Source organism: Hyla sarda, chromosome 4 (assembly GCF_029499605.1).
Source record: "Hyla sarda isolate aHylSar1 chromosome 4, aHylSar1.hap1, whole genome shotgun sequence".
In the NCBI taxonomy this organism is placed as follows: Eukaryota; Metazoa; Chordata; class Amphibia; order Anura; family Hylidae; genus Hyla; species Hyla sarda.
In genome coordinates this window covers 380,462,343-380,482,705 of record NC_079192.1, presented here as the reverse complement: position 1 = coordinate 380,482,705, position 20,363 = coordinate 380,462,343, and the positions used below count along the sequence as shown (strand labels likewise).

The 20,363-nt window shown below is 45.0% G+C and overlaps 1 protein-coding gene across 2 annotated transcripts; it reads right to left on the bottom strand.

The window, feature by feature from the left end:
* Positions 1-4,252: 4,252 nt before the first annotated feature.
* On the bottom strand, positions 4,253-19,997 carry RPS14 (ribosomal protein S14). 2 transcript variants are annotated; one of them, XM_056516929.1, is made up of 5 exons: positions 19,844-19,997; positions 14,172-14,322; positions 13,920-14,081; positions 5,089-5,165; positions 4,253-4,371 (listed from the first exon to the last, which is right to left on the bottom strand). In XM_056516929.1, the coding sequence occupies exons 2-5, from the start codon at positions 14,318-14,320 to the stop codon at positions 4,304-4,306; spliced, it is 456 nt and encodes a 151-aa protein (XP_056372904.1). In that variant the 5' UTR covers positions 14,321-14,322; positions 19,844-19,997; the 3' UTR covers positions 4,253-4,303. The 2 variants fall into 2 exon arrangements, with proteins under 2 accessions (XP_056372904.1, XP_056372905.1); XM_056516930.1 differs by lacking the exon at positions 19,844-19,997 and adding an exon at positions 19,804-19,822.
* Between the last annotated feature and the right edge of the window lie 366 nt (positions 19,998-20,363).

Genomic DNA, 20,363 nt, shown 5'->3' with positions numbered 1-20,363 from the left:
CCTGTGGGGCGTAAATGCTCACTGTACCCTTACTACATTACGTGAGGGGTGTAGTTTCCAAAATGGGGTCACATGTGGGGGGGGGTCCACCGTTCTGGCACCATAGGGGCTTTGTAAAGCAAATTCTCTCTCCAATAGCCCAATGCCACTCCATCCCTTCTGAGCATTGTAGTTCGCCCGCAGAGCACTTTACATCCACATATGGGGTATTTCCTTACTCAGAAGAAATTATGTTACAAATTTTGGAGGGCTTTTTCCTATTAACCCCTTGTGAAAATGAAAAATTTGGGATAATAGCATGTTGGTGAAAAAAAACTTTCATTTTCACGTCCAACTTCAACAAAAATTCTTCAATGACCTGTGGGGTGTTAAGGCTCACTATACCCTTTGTTATGTTCTGTGATGGGTGTAGTTTCCAAAATGGGGATCACACGTGGGTGTGTTTATGTCAGAACCACTGTAACGATCACTGTAACCCCTGTGCAAATCACCTCAAATGTATATGGTGCTCTCACTCCTGAGACTTGTTGTGCGCCTGCAGAGCATTTTATGCCCACATATGGGGCATTTCTGTCTTCAGGAGAAATTGCTTAAAATTTGTGTTTTTTTCCCCTTTTACCTCTTGTGAAAATGAAAAGTATGAGGCAACACCAGCAAGTTAGTGTAAAAAAATTTTTTTTTAACAACAACATGCTGCAGTAGATCCCAACTTTACCTTTTCATAATGGGTAAGAGAAAAAGTCCCCCAAAATTTGTGAGGCAATTGCTCCAGAGTACGGAAATGCCCCATATTTGGTCCTAAACTTTTGCCTTGAAATACGACAGGGCTCCGAAGTGAGAGAGCGCCATGCGTATTTGAGGTCTAAATTAGGGATTTGCATAGGGGTGGACATTGGGAATCACTGGCATAGAATACCCCAAACAGGGTGCCTCCAGCTGTTGCAAAACTCCCAGCATGCCTGGACATTCAATGGCTCTCTAGCAATACTGGGAGTTCTGCAACAGCTGGAGGCTCAGTTTTGGAAACCGTGCTGTACCAGATGTTTTTCATTTTTATTGGGGAAGGGCATGTGTATATGTAGCGTTTTACCCTTTTTTGTGTAGTATTTTTAGAGGAAAATTTTCTGCACCTCAAACTTGCAGTGAGAAAGGCTGTAAGGCTGCTTTCACACTATAAAAATACTTCCGTTATAAATGCCCGTTAGGAAATCTGCAGTTATACTGCCGGTACAAAATCACTAATGGCCGTTAGAAAAATCCCAGACAATAATGGGATTTTCTAATAGCCGGTTTAACCAGTTATCGACCGTTATTAATAACGGACATTTTGTGACGGGCGAATGAACGGAAGAAATAGTGCATGCACTAATTCTCCCGTTACTATCACCTGTCACAAAATAACGGCCGTTATTAATAACTGTCGATAACTGGTTAAGACACACTGTTCTATTTGATAAAAATCTTGTCTTGGTCATAAAAAAATGAAAATAAAAAAAAAACCACTACAGTGGTCCCTCAACATATGATATTAATTGGTTCCAGGAGAACCATCATATGTTGAAACCATCATATGTCGAGTACATATGCCTATGTAAAAATAGTAATTGGTTCTGGGGCCTCGGAACCATTGTATGTTGAATACATATCTCTATGGGAAACTGCTAATTGGTTCTGGGATGACCATTGTATGTGGAGTGTTTAACAAACCAGGGTGCCTCCAGCTGTTGCACAACTACAACTCCCAGCATGCATGTACAGCCATTGACTGTCTGGGCATGCTGGGAGTTATAGTTTTGCAACAGCTGGAGGCACACTGATAGGGAAACATTGATGTATGGGGTGTATAGTGTGTATATGTATTGTATGTGATGTGTGACATTGCATACAGTACTGTACAGTTCTTTAAATACCTTCAGGGGGGACAGAATGTCCTCCATTACCATCCTGCCGACTACAGCTCTATAGGAAAGGAAGGGGAGGGCAGCCAGCAGCTCATTGGATGCCTGCAGCAAGATGCTGCAGGCTATTGGCTATGGCTGCACTGGGGGGCGGGGCTTACACGGAGCTCACAGTGGAAGCCTGTAAGAGTTATCAGGACAGCATGTAACAGGAGGCAGAACGGGGCACACGGGCACATTATACAACTGTCATTTGCTGAAGTTGTCAGTGCTGTCAGATAGCTGTTTGTACGATGGCTCCGACACACAGCAGCATCATATGTCGAGGCTGCCTTCAACATACGATGGGCTCTGAGAGGCCATCATATGTTGAAATGATCATATGTCGAGGCCATCATAAGTCGAGGGATCACTGTATTTGGCCAATGGTAGTCTAAACCTTTTTCCTCTACAGCAGTATTGCAATTTACAGTGTTTTATATTATACATGTATTTTAGCACTAGAAGTGTGATGCTGTAATTTTGTCCAGGACAGACTAAAAAAATAAAAAATAACTTGACTTAATTTTTTTAACACCTTAAAAAAAAAAGACAGTTTTCCTTTTAAGGCCAAAATGGGCTTTCAGCCAGTTCACCCACGCTAAACTCAATATAGTGGGTGAACAGGAGTCCATACAGGGGCCACTTTTTTGCGTGCCCTGGCTGCTGAGTTCTCCCCTGCTTAAGTTGTGTTTTCGGTCTTCTCAGTGGTGCTTTGAAGGTGGATCCCCCGCACTGGGGGGGAGGGGAGAAGAGGCCTAAGCCTGCCCCCATTGTTTGCATATTAATTTGTGGCGTGGAGTCACATGCCCTGAGTGCCCCCCACTGTCTCAAAGCACATGACCCTGAAGTTTCTACACAGGTCTTTGGATAGGGGATAAGATGTCTTAGGGCTGGAGTACCCTTTTAAGTGTGAATTCTGGAAAACACTATTTACTTTATTAAAAGTTATGTAACTAATTTATTAATGCTCTTCAAGCTTTTAGTTCAGTTCTGTATGCCTATTGCAGTGTTTCCCAGCCAGGGTGCCTCCAGATGTTTCAAAACTACAACTCCCAGCATGCCTGGACAGCATGGCATGCTAGAACTTTTAGTTTTGCAACACCTGGAGGCACCCTGCTTGGGAAACACTGGCCTATTGTTACTGCAGGAACCTGGTAAGTGTTTAGAGCAGGGGGTGGGGAACTTCATCTGCCAGTGGTGCCCAACCTGAGTGCAATGGGCACACACCAGGGGTGGAACAGTAGTGCAGTGGGAATGAGGGCGACCAGTGATCCATTGCTTTACACAGCAATCCAGCAGTGCGCACAGGGTCTGTTTAGCAGCAGATTGGTGTTCCACACTAAATGCCCTGCTTAACTGCAGGGGAACAACATGTTGCAGCGCTGAAAGATGTGCCCCTGGGCCTGTGAAAAGCTTAGGTGATGTTGTATAAGAGTCTGCACCAATCAGGGGTGGGGTAACCGTGGTGAAACCCTGTACTACAAAGTTTCTGTCACAGACTATGGGCATTCAGAACTAAGGGGGAGATTTTGCAGAACCTGTGTAAAGGAAAAGTTGGCCAGAGCAACCAGATTGCTATAGTTCTGCAAGCCCAAAGCATTAACATTAAAGTTATTTAACTAAGACATTGACTAGTAAGGCTACTGATTTAAACATATTCCTTGACTGAATGTAGGTAAGTGCTACCCCTAGTCTAGAGCAGATGACTTCACTAGTGTTATAAGGACTTGGTACACAGTTTGTTTAAAGCACAACTGTCATGGATATTGTACCCCCCAGACTAATACCATGATAGTATAGATGATGATACGTGTAATGCAGCTGTACTTTTGGCTGCTGTTTATCACACTATCAGCAGGAAAATAGTTTTATTGTGCGGTCAGCAACAGTCGGTTAGGCGTGGCCGGGGATCGTAATGCCCACCCCCTCCGCAACGCTTATCCCCTGTAAGTGAGCGCTGGACCACTGTGATTGACACAGGTCCCCCCCCCCCCCCCGATGTCCATGATGTGCGGTCCGGCGTGACTCCACTGGGCCTATACATATGTGCATTTTTTTGATATACAGTGCCCGTACTCCTCTTCTCCTGGTGCCGGAGACGCGGCACAGAGGCACAGAGCTCGCTCCCGTTGTCTGCCACCAGCTCAGTGCGCCTATGCAGTGCTAGAGGCAGGGGGCGAGCTCTGTGCCTCTAGTGAAACCAGAAGCATCGATACTATCTATACTATCATGGTATTAGTCTGGGGTACAATATCCATGACAGTTGCACTTTAAGCCCGACTATGGATCACAGTAAAACAGAAGCCAACACGTTTATTTTGGTCTGATAATTTTATTAACAATTGAAGGACAAGGTTGGAAAACTACAGACGACGACCACGGCGACCACCCTTTCTGCGGGTGCTGTCTGAGGGAATGGGTGTCACATCCTCTGGAAGAAGAACACAAGTATCAGAAGTCAATTCAATAACAGCAGATGTACAATGAGGGGTACACTTTGGTTCAAAAAACTTTTTTTTAGCAAGACAATATTATGGATTTTAAGGAGACTTCTATTTTAGTGGATTAGGCTTCATTATAAGTAGGGCTTTTGAGGCACCTCTGTATGATATAGGTGATAGAGGTGCTGTTTGATTCTGAACAAGTCAGATGATGTATTTAAAGCTCAGGCGTCTTTCACACTGCCATTGTGACGTGCGGGGGAACCCGGGGAGAATAGCAGGAGGAAAAATACATCATGCAGAGTTCCACCCCATCATTCCCCCCCCCCCGACCGCTACTCCAGTGAAAACTATGACTGACAGACGTTTGCCGACTGGGTGTAAGTGTCAAAGGGGCTTTAGAATGAAGAACGCACATGTCATTAGTATTAAACTCCCATTTAAAAAAAAAACTAATAAATCAGCAAAATTCCTATATGATACTAAAACAAGTGCAGGGAGATGTACCTGAAGTTGCTAACATTTTGAACAGTGCCCAGATCCCCACCAATTACTAAAACAAAAGGGGTAGAAGCACTTAGTTGATCGAAGTACCCCTTCATTTGAGACTGGTAGGGGGTCTTAGCATTTAGGCCATCACTGATCAAAATTACTTTATGTCAGAAGTTCCAGGTGTAGAACAAACAAACATTAGGAGGAGTGCTCACCGATGCGGCCGATTTTCATGCCAGAACGAGCCAAAGCTCTGAGGGCAGACTGGGCACCAGGTCCAGGGGTCTTTGTCCTAAAAATAGAAAGTTTTCAAGCTATAAATTTATGGTCACGGACATCAGTAAAAATTAAGTACAGCCGGCATTTACTTCAATCTAAAGTCCCAAAAGGGCATAAAACTGACAGTATTGACAGGAGGGCCCTCATGTACACAGGCTGCAGGGGCACCAATGCAAAACCCATACGAACTTAAGAAAGGAGACAAGGAGCTAATCATGCAGACAGCAGCGCCATTCATTTTCCATGGGAGTTGCCAAAGAAATCCAAGCACAACACTTTGCTTTCCTTGGCAGCTCCTATAAATAAAGAATGGCGCAGTCACACTGCCAGGTAAATATCCCTTATCCTGAAACTAGGGGATAACCACTTTAACAACATTACACCAATTGCATTGGGTGAACATTTTAAAACCAAAATGGGGTGTCAAAGGGTACTCAGCTGCTCAGCATTTGGCACAAACTGTTCCAAACGCTAGAGATGGGAGCATGTGACATCATAGCCCTGCCCCCTCATTGCAAGTCCAGGGGAGGGGTGTGACAGCAGCCACGCCCCCTTCCATAGACTTGCATTGAGGGGCGGGGCTATGATAGGAGCTCCCAGCTCCAGTGTTTGGAACAGTTTGTGTCCGACGCTGAGCAGCGGAGTACCCCTTTAAGGAATTGCATGGTAAGGCGCATGACAATGTTTTGCAGTGTTCATCTCTCTCCAACATATACCATGACAGATGACACTCAAGTGCCATGAGAGGTCCCTAACCCTCTATAAGGCAAGTAAACATTAAATAATTCTATTCATAGAGAATGCAATATCATAGGTTGTTACAGTATCATTTAATACCTTTTTATTGGACAGTATTATGTAGAGACAAGCTTTCGGGATTCCTCCCTTTATCAAGTCAAAAGCATTTGAGCACACAAGCAAAACACGTCACATCTCAAAATATGCAGGGGTTAATAAGGCATTACAAGATTCTATAACTACTATAATTTTGCATCCACGTCACCAGACTAATACAGCAACTCCAAACTACTATTCATAGAGGGGAATCTGTTTAGACTGCTTTTTTGTCTAAATTTGTCGCAGGAAAAACCACAGGCTGGCCCGTGGGACGTCTGCGACATTTCATTTAGACTGTGTAAACTTGCTGACCATGAAGTGATCTCATTTAGAGCCTTTGTGAAAAATCTCACAGACCAGATTTAGAAGAAGTTATCACAGGGCAATTCAAACCAGCCCTATATAACTATGCAACAATTGTAATAAGTATTTAATTTATTAATTACATTTGTTTAAAGTTTGTGCACCATTTGATTAATTTGTCACATGACCACCACTAATTATAATGTAATTAACTTTTCACCAAGAAACTCCGTACAGAATAAGGTACAGATTTGATAAATGCCCCTTGTGTATTAGGTGTACCAGTCTAGCCAGATAGTTTTCCAAGCGTATTCAAGTGGTCTGGAATTCAAGTGCCGACTGCAGCACTTTCAATTCCGAGGAAAGGCATGTATGTGCTTGGAAAGATGCAAATGTAGTCAACTAGCTGACTATGTAGGTGAAATCAATGGGGCCTGCACCTCTCGGAGAACCAATATATCGGCATGTCATTTTGCTTTTGTATTAGTGGCTCATAATGGTGTAAACACACCCTTACACTTTCCTGCACACAGCATAGAGCAGTGGTAATACTGTAGGTTACCGCCAAGGCTGTGTTTACACGGCCGTCTAGGCCAGTGGTTCTCAACCTTTTTGGCGATTGTACCCCCCAAAGGCTGAAAGTATGTCCAAAGGTACCCCCTCGCGCGCGGGGTGTACCCGCGGACAAAAGGAGTGTTCTTACCTTTATACTAATGCATCCCCCCCTCCATCTTAATCCCTTTGTGCTACTATTCCCCCACTCCACCTTAATCCCCTTGTGTTATTATTCCCCCCCCTCCATCTTAATCCCCTTGTGCCATTATTCCCCCTCCATCTTTATCCCCTTGTGCCATTATTCCCCTCCATCTTTATCCCTTTTGTGCTATTATTTCCCCTCCATCTTTATCCCTTTTGTGCTATTATTCCCCCTCCCTCTGATCCCCTTGTGTTATTATTCCTCCTCCATCTTTATCCCCTTGTGCTATTATTCCCCCTCCATCTTTATCCCTTTTGTGCTATTATTCCCCCCTCCATCTTTATCCCTTTTGTGCTATTATTCCCCCCTCCATATTAACCCCCTTGTCCCATTATTCCCTCCTCCATCTTAATCCCCTTGCGCCATTATTCCCCCCTCCTCTCATCCCCTTTTGCCATATCGGATAATGGCACAAGGGGATTAACAAGGAGGGGGGGTTGATTATCCCTCCCTCCATCTTAATCCCCTTGTGTCATTATTCCCCCCTCCCTCTGATCCCTTTTGCCATTTCCCCCCCTCCATATTAATCCCCTTGTGCCATTATTATCTGAAACTGCAAAAGAGGATCATAGGAAGGGGGAATGGCGGGATTAAGATGGAAGGGGAGAGGGATAATGGCGGAGGGGGGGATGGGGAGTAATAAAGCACAAGGCATACACCCCCCCTCCGTCCCATACAGTCCCCTGTGGCCTGTCCCGCTCGGCAAGGCCGCACTGACATATGACCTCCTCCTGCGCTGTGCGGCAAGTCCGCACAACGTCAGGGGAGTTCACACGTCTCCCCGGCAACGACGCAGCTCACTCACAGTAGCCGCGGCCGCAGCTCGGGACGCGGCTACTGTACAGCTAGCTGCCGTTCTCTGCTATGCGCTGTCAAATACTGGACAATGCATGGCCGGCATTTGACAGCGCTTTCGCGTACCCCCTGACAGCCCCTGGCGTACCCCTAGGGGTACGCGTACCCCAGGGTCTAGACCCGTCCTGTTCTCCAGTAAAAAAAAAAACAGACAATAAACGGATGTTATCTGTATCAGTTATTGTTCAGTTCAATCAAAAAAAATATTTTTTTGTTCTGAGCATGCTTAGAAGTAAAAACCGATAAAAAAAACGGAAGCAAATGACGACATTGAAGTCTATGGAAAACGGATGAGCCTTTAATGTTATTACTATATCCATTTTTTTATGGGAGAAAAAATAAATACTGCATGCACCATCTTTTCTGAAAATCTGAAATGAGCGCAGACGGGTGCAAACATGTGAAAGGATTGTAAAAAAAAAATCCCATTGACATCAATGGGATTATTTTACAACCGTTTGTAATACCTTTACAAGCAGCAACAACGGAGCCTAAACGGGGGGGGGGGGGGGGGGGGGGGGGGGGGGGGGGGTAAACTGGTACAGACAGCCGTGTGAACGCACCCTAAGTGCTAGTCAACAACTACCCCTCCATGAAGGAACCGATGTGCCATACTACCACAGTAATAGATGGAAATCCGCACGATACCATGGCCTGGTGGCACAACACATGAGCACTGCTGAACACTGCCGCAGCCACTCAATTGCCTTCTATACATCCAGGTTCTTTGATCCAGAACAGAGGTGATTGTTTAAGGGATAGCGAACCATGACTTATCCAAATAGAAGTGACCATGTAACCGCACATCTGTGTGAACCCTACAACTGACCAAACCACCAGCACCTCCTAATCCAGCATTTACACAGTACAAACTCCCCCTATAGTAAGAACTAGTGAAAAACACTAAATACACCCATGTATTTTGCTCAGATCTCAATGATTACAGAAAAACCAGCACAACTAGTACCGATTCAGTCCCCATGCAAGCAGGCCTTGTTCTACTACAGAAATAAAAGGCATGTCCATTCACACAGACTATACATGTGCCCAGCTATTATAAAAACATGCAGCAATAATTTTCTGCAGTGCAAAGAGCACAGGAGAATACATGTTCACACGAGCGGACCAACAGCGTATTTTACGCTGCAGATAAGCCACTGGAGGACTGCTGCACGTTTGTTTTACATGTGCCTGCTCGGAGCGGCACTACATAGCTACGAGCAGACACATTGAAGAGATATGCGAGTCACTGCACATGCGCGGTGTACTCGCACACATCGCGGCCACTCCCCCTGCTCCATGAGCCAGGCAGAGAGCAGCTGCGATATGAGAGTATACTGCACATGTGTGCTGCGACTCGCACATAGTGTGTCTGCTCATAGCGGCAGGCACATGTAAAGCCACCATGCAGGGGTCCTTCAGCAGCGCATCTGCAGCGTAGAATATGCTGTGGGTTCACACGGGCGGATCAGCTGTGGAATTTCCGCAGATTTGCTGAAGAAAATCCGCTGCGGATTTTGCTACCATTGACTTCAATGGGTCTGAAGGAAAATCAGCAAATCTGCCTCTACTGCACATTGAAGTCAATGGTAGCAGAAAACACTGCGGATTTTCTGCAGGTAATCCACCCGTGTGAACGTACCCCTAAAGGCATGTTTACACATACAGGATCTGCTGCATATTTTGTGCAGCTGATTTTGCTACCCATTGAAGTTAACTGGTAGCAAAATCAGCTGCACAAAATATGCAGCAGATCCTGTACGTGCGAACATACCCTAAGTCTTTTTCGAACAGCGTCTCCAGCTGTTGCAAAACTACAACTTACAGCATACCTGGACAGCCGAAGCTAGGAGTTGTTTTGCAACAGCTGGAGGCACATTGTTTGAAAAACAGTGCCCTAAGGGCAACTAAGGGATCAGTTAAAAGCAATATGCCTATAGTGTTCTGGCAGCAACCATGTACTAAAGCAGGAATAGGCAACCTTCTGCACTACATCTCCCATCATGCTTTTGAACCATTTTGGCTGTAAGAGCATCATGGGAGATGTAGTCCAAGACATCTGCAGTGCTGAAGGTTGCCTGTACTAAAGAATAATGCCTGAACCTTCTCTCAGCCTCTAAACAAACTAAGCAGACACAGACAATATTAGTGGGACCTCCCACCACACATTTATCCCTTCTGCTGGAACATGGTGTCAAGAACCCCCCCCCCCCCCCCCAAAAAAAAAAAAATGAAAGCAATTTAGACTGGACCTCAACTACAAGTACTAGTTCTGTTTGCTTATGGCTAGAACTCTAGTAAGGGGAGACCACCACTAAACCAATTAAATTGTGTAGTAACAAAAGGGCTACATGCAACTGCTCAAAAATAAAAACATTTTTACTTTTTGTCCTAATCATAAATGTAATGCATCTTTCATGTAAAGACCTTCTTAATGACTGCCAGCTCTTAATTGGATTAAACTGCACTTAATTCCTGGATAACCTGACATGATTACTTGCCACGCTGCCATAGGGTAAATGCACAGGTTTGCACGTGGGTGCAGATTAGCGAGTCAGCCACGTGGATGAGATTTCCACTCTTGTGGATTGCCAGCAAATCCGGAAACATAAGCAAAAAAATCCAAACCCTGTGTTAATCCCGACACTAAATCACTAAAGCAACAAGAAACTCCATTAACCAGTACAAGTGGCCTCCAATATGACGGCAGCAGTATTCTCAAAGTCCTCCTAAAATTCTGTACTTCAGTCTTGAGTGCATGCTGCTGCACACGGCATTCTCCCCTGAAGCAACGACTTAGGTGAAAGATACTTAACCCCTTAAGGACCAAGCGTTTTTTATAATGTAAGGAAGAAAAAACAAATGTGCAAAAAAACTAAATCATAACCCTTTCAATTTTGCACACAAATTCATATGATGAATTTTTTTGCGCCACCAATTCTACTTTGTAATGACATCAGTCATTTTACCCAAAAATCTACGGCGAAAAAAAAATAAATAAATCATTGTGCGGCAAAATTGAAAAAACACACCCCATTTTGTACGTTTTGGGGGCTTTCGTTTCTACGCAGTAAATTTTTCAGCAAAAATTACCTCTATTATGTAGGTCTATATGATTAAAATGATCCCCTACTTTATTTTGTTGTACTTCGGCAAAAAAATCTATACGTTTAAAAATGTCCTATTCTGACCCCTATAACTATTTTTCCATGAACGGGGCGGTATAAGGGGTAATTTTTTGGGCCGTGATCTGAAGTTTATCGGTACCATTTTTGCTCGCTTTTTATTCTTTTTTTTTAATGCTATAAAAAAAAGTGACCAAAAATGCACTATTTTGGAATTTCTTTGGCGTGTACGTCATTGACTGTGCGGTTTAATTAACTATATATTTTTATAGTTCGGACATTTATGCATGCAGCGATACCACATTTTTTTTTACACACACTTTACATGGGAAAAGAGGGGTGATTCTGATTTTTATTAGGCTAAGCTTCTACTTAGGGTTTTGTCCTGCGTATTTTTGGTTTGAAAAAATGCCTGAAAAAACAGCAGTGCAATTTCCTGTGTCTGACCACCTTTGGTGGGTTTTTTGGTAGCCAAAATTTGTTGGGTACCAAAAAATGTATTTAACGAAATTTAAATTTTTTATAAGAAAATCTTAATTGTGTTTCACTTTTTCTCCATTTTTTTACTTTTTAGGTAGTACTACTACTCCCAGCATGGAACAGACTGTTCCATGATGGGAGTAGTAGTAACTGTACTAATAGATCGCCCCGGGTGTCAGTCATGACACCCGATGCGATAGTCCATAATATAGCAGAGATGCGGAGCGGCTCTATACAGCGCTCACATCTCTGCTCTGTACTCCGGCCAGTGATGTGAATAGAACATCACTCATTCATATTGGTTGCTGCCAATCACAGCTCTCAGAGGGAAATATGAATCAACGATGTCCTATTCATATCACCGGCCGGAGTAGAGCACTGTATAGAGCTGCTCCGCATCTCTGCTATAGACAGGACGATCGCAGCAGATGTCAGGAGCGATACCCGCTGTGATCTGTTCTTACCTGCAGGTACTACTACTCCAAACATGGAGCACACTGCTCTATGATGGGAGCTGTAGTACCTGCATTAGACAGATCACATCTGTCCCGTCTATAGCAGAGATGCGGCGCAGCTGCTCTTCTATGGTCCCCTGCACGACGTATATATACACACCTATTCATATTTCCCACAGAGAGCTGTGATTGGCTGGAATCATCTGGCCAATCACAACTCTGCGGTAAATATGAATAGGTGTATATATACGGCAGTGCAGGGGACCATAGAAGAGAGGCCACCGCATCTATAAATTATACAGGAGGATCGAAACAGGCAATCTGTCAATTAGTACAGGTGCTACGATTCCCATCATGGAACAGTGCGTTCTATGCTGCAAGTAATAGTACTACCTAAAAAAACAGAAAAAAAAAAATAGAGAAAAGACAGGGGGAAAAAAAACACTAAATTATTATTGCCGGCTACATTTTTAGGTCCCTGCCCACCCACAAATTGATCCCTGTTCTAAAAATTAATAATTTGTTATAAAAAAAAGATACATTTCGTTAGATACAATTTTTCCATTACTACTGTATCTTTTTTTTTTTCAAATGGTACCCTACGAAATTTTATAAAAAAAGGTATCTCCATCACTTTTTGGATCGCTAAAGTCCAAAAGAGAATAAAAACCACCTGAAACAGCCAAAGTTAAAACCCACATGGCATTTTTCTTGGCTTTTTTTTTTTACTCCCATAGACTTCTATGGGAGAAGAAAAAACGCCACGATTTCAGGGGGGGAAAAAAACGCCAGTGGCTCAACATACTGCGATTTTGCCAAGGAGCTGAAAAACGCAAAGAGTGAAAAAAGTGGAAACAGCCTTAGGGAAGGGATTAAATCACTTCACTTTTTTATGCAGTGTTATAGCCCCCTCTAGGGGCTGTAACACTGCATACACTGATTGCAGGCACTTTTCAATACATTGCTATAGGAACGCATTGATCAGTGTTTTCTGTGCTTGATTGCTCAAGCCTGGATTTCAGGCTTGGAGCAATCAAATGCTGATCAGACAGCCGGGAAGAAGGTAAGGCACCTTCCGTTGTCCTCTCAGCTGTTCGGGATGCCGTTATTTCACTGCGGCGGTCCCGAACAGCTCCGCTGTGCTAGCCGGTATGGATGTCTCCCATTTTAGATGCCACAATCAACTGAAACGCGTCTAAAGAGTTAATACCAGACATCAGCCTGATCGGCTATGTCAGGTACTAGCCGCGGGTCCTGGTTGCCGATAGCAAACGGGACCCCGCAGATACATAAATATACGTCTGTCATCAAGGGGATAAGCACCACATCACCTGGTTTGATATATCAGGGTATGATCACAGTGCATTCATGCCCCCCGTTAACCGTAACAGTCGGGAACTCATAACGGGGGCTGTTGTGCTTTTGAAATAGCCCATACGTCTGCAAAGGAGTCACTAGTGGTTGGGTCACTGAAGTGAATGGTTCCAGTTAACAGTAGACAGGCATTCTTTTTTTGGCGGGATGCCAGTGTATACAATTAACGAGGGCAGGAACAGAGTATTGGTAACATTACCAAAACTGTAAACCTAGTGTACCCCTTCGCTCCCTTTGGCCTTTTATTTAGTGTGAACGGCACTACATTAAGACATACCTGAGACTACGTGCACCTTTATCTGCCGTGTCTGAGACCTGGACCACCCAAAGACTTACATTATGAGTCCATCCGGGTCATGCTGATACAGAGCCCACAAAAAACATGCTAAGCGCACACTTCTCCCAGCTCGCTCCTCAATCGGTCAGGGTCTGAACATTTACACCACAACCAATATCTTTTATGTTATATAATGCACTTAGAACAGTGTTTCCCAACTAGTGTGCCTCCAGGTGTTGCACACGTTGGGAAAAGCCGATTTGGAGCTTCGTGTATTCAACTCTAGACTGTTACCAGCCATTACCTGTTGCCTCCAGTGGCGCGTAGCTTGATGTGAAGGGCGGTGATGCCGAGCTCCTTGCACCTCTGGGCGACGTCTTGAGCGGCCAACATAGCGGCATAGGGAGAGGACTCGTCTCTGTCGGCTTTCACCTTCATCCCACCAGTCACACGGCAGATTGTTTCCCTACGGAAAATAAGGCACAGGTAGGCGGTGAGGTAACTGCAGTCGGCAGCACACCAAGCCTAGTACATGGGGGGCCATCCCGACACTTACTTGCCGGACAGATCGGTCACGTGTACAAAGGTGTCGTTGAAGGAGGCAAAGATGTGGCAGACTCCAAAGACGTTCTCTCCTTCTGCCACCTGAGGCCCCAGGCTGATCACCTGCTCTTCCTTCTTTTCCTTACCCTTACGTGGAGCCATTTCTAGGAAGGAAAGACAACATCACTTAGGACACTGTTCATACTGCTCATGAACTAAGACACGGGCGCTCTATTACCCCTCTTAGACGTGGCTTTTAACCCTTCACTGGAAAACACCCCAAAGCGGTTGCAGTCTTCTATTCCAGTTTACCCCGACCTGTGGCTCTCCAGCTGTTGCAACACTACAACTCCCAGAGTGTCCAGAAATGCAACACTACAACTCCCAGCATGTCCAAGCATTCTGGGACTTGTAGTGTTGCAATAGCTGAAAAGCACTGATCTATCTATTCTCAAAAAATTAGGGGGGGGGGGGGGAATTTATTGTATTTACCTATGTGAACAAGGCATCTACATTACATATACTCAAGACAGATGTAGCAGAGCTGAATTTGTATCTCTGCTATTCCTATGGGGCACCGGACTGCATGTGTACTACACACATGCAGTCCCATGTAAGACTTTACTTCCACAGGACCGCCCCAAAGTTGCAGTACTCTTCCGGTTTTCCCCAACCTGTGGCTCTCCAGCTGTTGCAAAACAAACTCCCAGCATGCCTGCACATGCTGGGAGTGGTAGTGTTGCAACAGCTGAAAAGCACTGATTTATTCACTGCCTTAAAATTAGGGGTTGAATTTTTTTTTACAGTTTTTTTTTGCAATTTGCCCCGAAACTTTGCACCTAACTTCAGCCCTCTGTCTAAACTTGCCCTATATGAAGTCAGAGGTGCATTTGCAGCAGTCACTGACTTTAGTAAAATGTTGAAAAATTACGGCAAGAGCAAAAAAAAAAAAAAAAAAAAATGTTGCACAAACTCCCTCCTTCCCAGGGCACACTGAAGTTTGCTTAGATCTCCTATTTATAAAGAACGGGAACCTCTGATAAATTTGGGAGAACCACACACAACATAGGTAGAGTTAAAAAGAACATCAAACCCCCTTAGTGTATTGTGAAGTTTAAATCAATAGGAGGCAGATCACACATGGAAAAGACACCAATTTAGTAGTAAAGTTGCCATGTGAACAGGGCCCTTAGATTCTAAACAGTACTAATGCTTTTTGAGTGTTTCCTAACCAGTGTGCCTCCTGCTGTTGCAAAACTACAACTTCCTGCATGCCCGGACAGCCGAAGGCTGTCCGGGCATGCTGGGAGTTGTAGCTTTGCAACAGCTGGAGACACCCTGCTTTAGTATAAGACTAGTGGTAACAAAAAAGGGGCACCAGGGCACGTTAGGATACAAACACAACCACATGGATAAGAGGATCCATCTGCCATCTCAGGTAAGCGCCTGTTAACACTGGGAGTTCAACCTCAACAAGACATTTCAACAAGACAAGACATTTCAGAAAAAAATATAGTATGTGTGTGTGTATATATATATATATATATATATATATATATATATATATATATATGTGAATTGAAGCAATAAGCAGCATTTCCATAGCAGTAGGTGTGGTGCAAGCCAGTCTCTGGGACCCTGGCCTTAGGTCCAATTCATACAAAAAAGATAGGATGACTGCAGCACTCAGTAGCAAAAAATCAAAAAAGTTACTTTTTTTGCTACTTGCTCTTGTGATAAAGTCACTTTTTTGCTACTACTCAGTGCTGCAGTCATCCTTCCCCAAGTTTTACACAGAGCTGCATTTCAACACAGAAATCAGTGCAACTTTTACCTGTGTAAACAAGCACTTAAAATACATAGATTACAAGTACACAAGACAGATGTAGCAGGGCTGAATTTGTATCTCTGCTATTCCTATGGGGCACCACAAGTCAACACTTTAGAAAACACTTGCAGTCGTATGTAAAGCCAAATCTGAGTGGGTGAGTGGTGTGTCTATACAGCCTTACACAGGACTGCATGTGTGTGTGTATGTCTCTATACAGCCTTACACAGGACTGCATGTGTGTGTGTCTATACAGCCTTACACAGGACTGCATGTGTGTGTGTGTGTCTATACAGCCTTACACAGGACTGCATGTGTGTGTGTGTGTGTCTATACAGCCTTACACAGGACTGCATGTGTGTGTGTGTCTCTATACAGCCTTACACAGGACTGCATGTGTGTGTGTGTGTCTATACAGCCTTACACAGGACTGCATGTGTGTGTGTGTGTCTATACAGCCTTACACAGGACTGCATGTGTGTGTGTGTGTGTCTATACAGCCTTACACAGGACTGCATGTGTGTGTGTGTGTGTCTATACAGCCTTACACAGGACTGCATGTGTGTGTGTGTGTGTCTATACAGCCTTACACAGGACTGCATGTGTGTGTGTGTGTGTCTATACAGCCTTACACAGGACTGCATGTGTGTGTGTGTGTGTCTATACAGCCTTACACAGGACTGCATGTGTGTGTGTGTGTCTATACAGCCTTACACAGGACTGCATGTGTGTGTGTGTGTCTATACAGCCTTACACAGGACTGCATGTGTGTGTGTGTGTCTATACAGCCTTACACAGGACTGCATGTGTGTGTGTGTGTCTATACAGCCTTACACAGGACTGCATGTGTGTGTGTGTGTCTATACAGCCTTACACAGGACTGCATGTGTGTGTGTGTGTCTATACAGCCTTACACAGGACTGCATGTGTGTGTGTGTGTCTATACAGCCTTACACAGGACTGCATGTGTGTGTGTGTGTCTATACAGCCTTACACAGGACTGCATGTGTGTGTGTGTGTCTATACAGCCTTACACAGGACTGCATGTGTGTGTGTGTGTGTCTATACAGCCTTACACAGGACTGCATGTGTGTGTGTGTGTGTCTATACAGCCTTACACAGGACTGCATGTGTGTGTGTGTGTGTCTATACAGCCTTACACAGGACTGCATGTGTGTGTGTGTGTGTCTATACAGCCTTACACAGGACTGCATGTGTGTGTGTGTGTCTATACAGCCTTACACAGGACTGCATGTGTGTGTGTGTGTCTATACAGCCTTACACAGGACTGCATGTGTGTGTGTGTGTCTATACAGCCTTACACAGGACTGCATGTGTGTGTGTGTGTCTATACAGCCTTACACAGGACTGCATGTGTGTGTGTGTGTCTATACAGCCTTACACAGGACTGCATGTGTGTGTCTATACAGCCTTACACAGGACTGCATGTGTGTGTGTGTGTCTATACAGCCTTACACAGGACTGCATGTGTGTGTGTGTGTGTCTATACAGCCTTACACAGGACTGCATGTGTGTGTGTGTGTGTCTATACAGCCTTACACAGGACTGCATGTGTGTGTGTGTGTGTCTATACAGCCTTACACAGGACTGCATGTGTGTGTGTGTGTGTCTATACAGCCTTACACAGGACTGCATGTGTGTGTGTGTGTGTCTATACAGCCTTACACAGGACTGCATGTGTGTGTGTGTGTGTCTATACAGCCTTACACAGGACTGCATGTGTGTGTGTGTGTCTATACAGCCTTACACAGGACTGCATGTGTGTGTGTGTGTCTATACAGCCTTACACAGGACTGCATGTGTGTGTGTGTGTCTATACAGCCTTACACAGGACTGCATGTGTGTGTGTGTGTCTATACAGCCTTACACAGGACTGCATGTGTGTGTGTGTGTCTATACAGCCTTACACAGGACTGCATGTGTGTGTGTGTGTCTATACAGCCTTACACAGGACTGCATGTGTGTGTGTGTGTCTATACAGCCTTACACAGGACTGCATGTGTGTGTGTGTGTCTATACAGCCTTACACAGGACTGCATGTGTGTGTGTGTGTCTATACAGCCTTACACAGGACTGCATGTGTGTGTGTGTGTGTCTATACAGCCTTACACAGGACTGCATGTGTGTGTGTGTGTGTCTATACAGCCTTACACAGGACTGCATGTGTGTGTGTGTGTCTATACAGCCTTACACAGGACTGCATGTGTGTGTGTGTGTCTATACAGCCTTACACAGGACTGCATGTGTGTGTGTGTCTATACAGCCTTACACAGGACTGCATGTGTGTGTGTGTGTCTATACAGCCTTACACAGGACTGCATGTGTGTGTGTGTGTCTATACAGCCTTACACAGGACTGCATGTGTGTGTGTGTGTCTATACAGCCTTACACAGGACTGCATGTGTGTGTCTATACAGCCTTACACAGGACTGCATGTGTGTGTGTGTGTCTATACAGCCTTACACAGGACTGCATGTGTGTGTGTGTGTCTATACAGCCTTACACAGGACTGCATGTGTGTGTGTCTATACAGCCTTACACAGGACTGCATGCGTGTGTGTGTCTATACAGCCTTACACAGGACTGCATGCGTCCATAGAGAGTCTATTGCATATGTGCCTATAGTATTACACGGGACTGCGTGTGTGTATAATATAGAGTCTTACATAGGACCGCAGGTGTGTGTGTCTATACAGCCTTACACAGGACTGCATGTGTGTGTGTGTCTATACAGCCTTACACAGGACTGCATGTGTGTGTGTGTGTCTCTATACAGCCTTACACAGGACTGCATGTGTGTGTGTGTGTCTCTATACAGCCTTACACAGGACTGCATGTGTGTGTGTGTCTATACAGCCTTACACAGGACTGCATGTGTGTGTGTGTGTGTGTCTCTATACAGCCTTACACAGGACTGCATGTGTGTGTGTGTGTCTATACAGCCTTACACAGGACTGCATGTGTGTGTTTGTCTCTATACAGCCTTACACAGGACTGCATGTGTGTGTGTCTCTATACAGCCTTACACAGGACTGCATGTGTGTGTGTCTCTATACAGCCTTACACAGGACTGCATGTGTGTGTGTCTCTATACAGCCTTACACAGGACTGCATGTGTGTGTGTCTCTATACAGCCTTACACAGGACTGCATGTGTGTGTGTCTCTATACAGCCTTACACAGGACTGCATGTGTGTGTGTGTCTATACAGCCTTACACAGGACTGCATGTGTGTGTGTGTCTATACAGCCTTACACAGGACTGCATGTGTGTGTGTGTGTCTATACAGCCTTACACAGGACTGCATGTGTGTGTGTGTGTCTATACAGCCTTACACAGGACTGCATGTGTGTGTGTGTGTCTATACAGCCTTACACAGGACTGCATGTGTGTGTGTGTGTCTATACAGCCTTACACAGGACTGCATGTGTGTGTGTGTCTATACAGCCTTACACAGGACTGCATGTGTGTGTGTCTATACAGCCTTACACAGGACTGCATGTGTGTGTCTATACAGCCTTACACAGGACTGTATGCGTCCATAGAGAGTCTATTGCATATGTGCCTAGAGTATTACACGGGACTGCGTGTGTGTATAATATAGAGTCTTACATAGGACCGCAGGTGTGTGTATACCGCCATTCTGTCTCCCAACTAAACAGCCAGGGCCTCCGCCACAAAACCCAGTGCAGCCCTCCATCCTCCCCTCCCCGTGGCCCAATGGCTCCCGGTGCACAGACAGCAGGGTGCCCCCATTCCCAAGAACCGGGTGATACCCGCCTATCCCCCGCCATTACTTGGGATTGATTCGGATTCGGTCGCCGGGGCCGCACTTACTGCTACGTCTTCTCGTGGAGCCGCTACAGGAAAGGAAGGAAGCAGGGCGGAGGGGGCAAAGGTCACCCTCTTCGCCGGAAGTGCTCCTGTGCGAGCGGCGGGAGGGTCAGGAGACTAGGTGCCGCAAAACGAGACATTTACTGCATTAGAGGGACTGTTTTTGTCGCTAACGTCGTCCAGCTTGGTGACTAAATCTATTTTTCTTCCGCAAATATAGTGGAAAAAAGAGAAAACGCGAAATTGGTTTCCAGGAACAAAGATGGCGGCTTTGTAGATCGGCATCACGTGACGAAGCTTGCTCCCATAATAAATGCTTCCTGTAGGAGTATTGAGGTGTTTGTTGCCCATAACAACTGCTCAGAGTCTGCGCTTCATTTCTGTAGTGCAATTTGGTAAATTAAAGGAGAGGTGTGATTGGTTGTTATGGACTGTCCTGATTCTTGGTGGTGTTCCCCAACCTGTAGCTCTCCAGCTGTTGTACAACTACAACTCCCATCATGCCCTGACAGATGCACACTGT

Coding starts and splice junctions, on each gene's coding strand:
- RPS14 (XM_056516929.1), bottom strand. CDS start 14,320: ATGGCTCCACGTAAGGGTAAGGAAAAGAAGGAAGAGCAGGTGATCAGC. Junction 5,166..13,919: donor CGCGCCACTGGAGGCAACAG/GTAATGGCTGGT, acceptor TTCTATTTTTAG/GACAAAGACCCCTGGACCTG. Junction 4,372..5,088: donor CATGAAAATCGGCCGCATCG/GTGAGCACTCCT, acceptor TTCTTCTTCCAG/AGGATGTGACACCCATTCCC.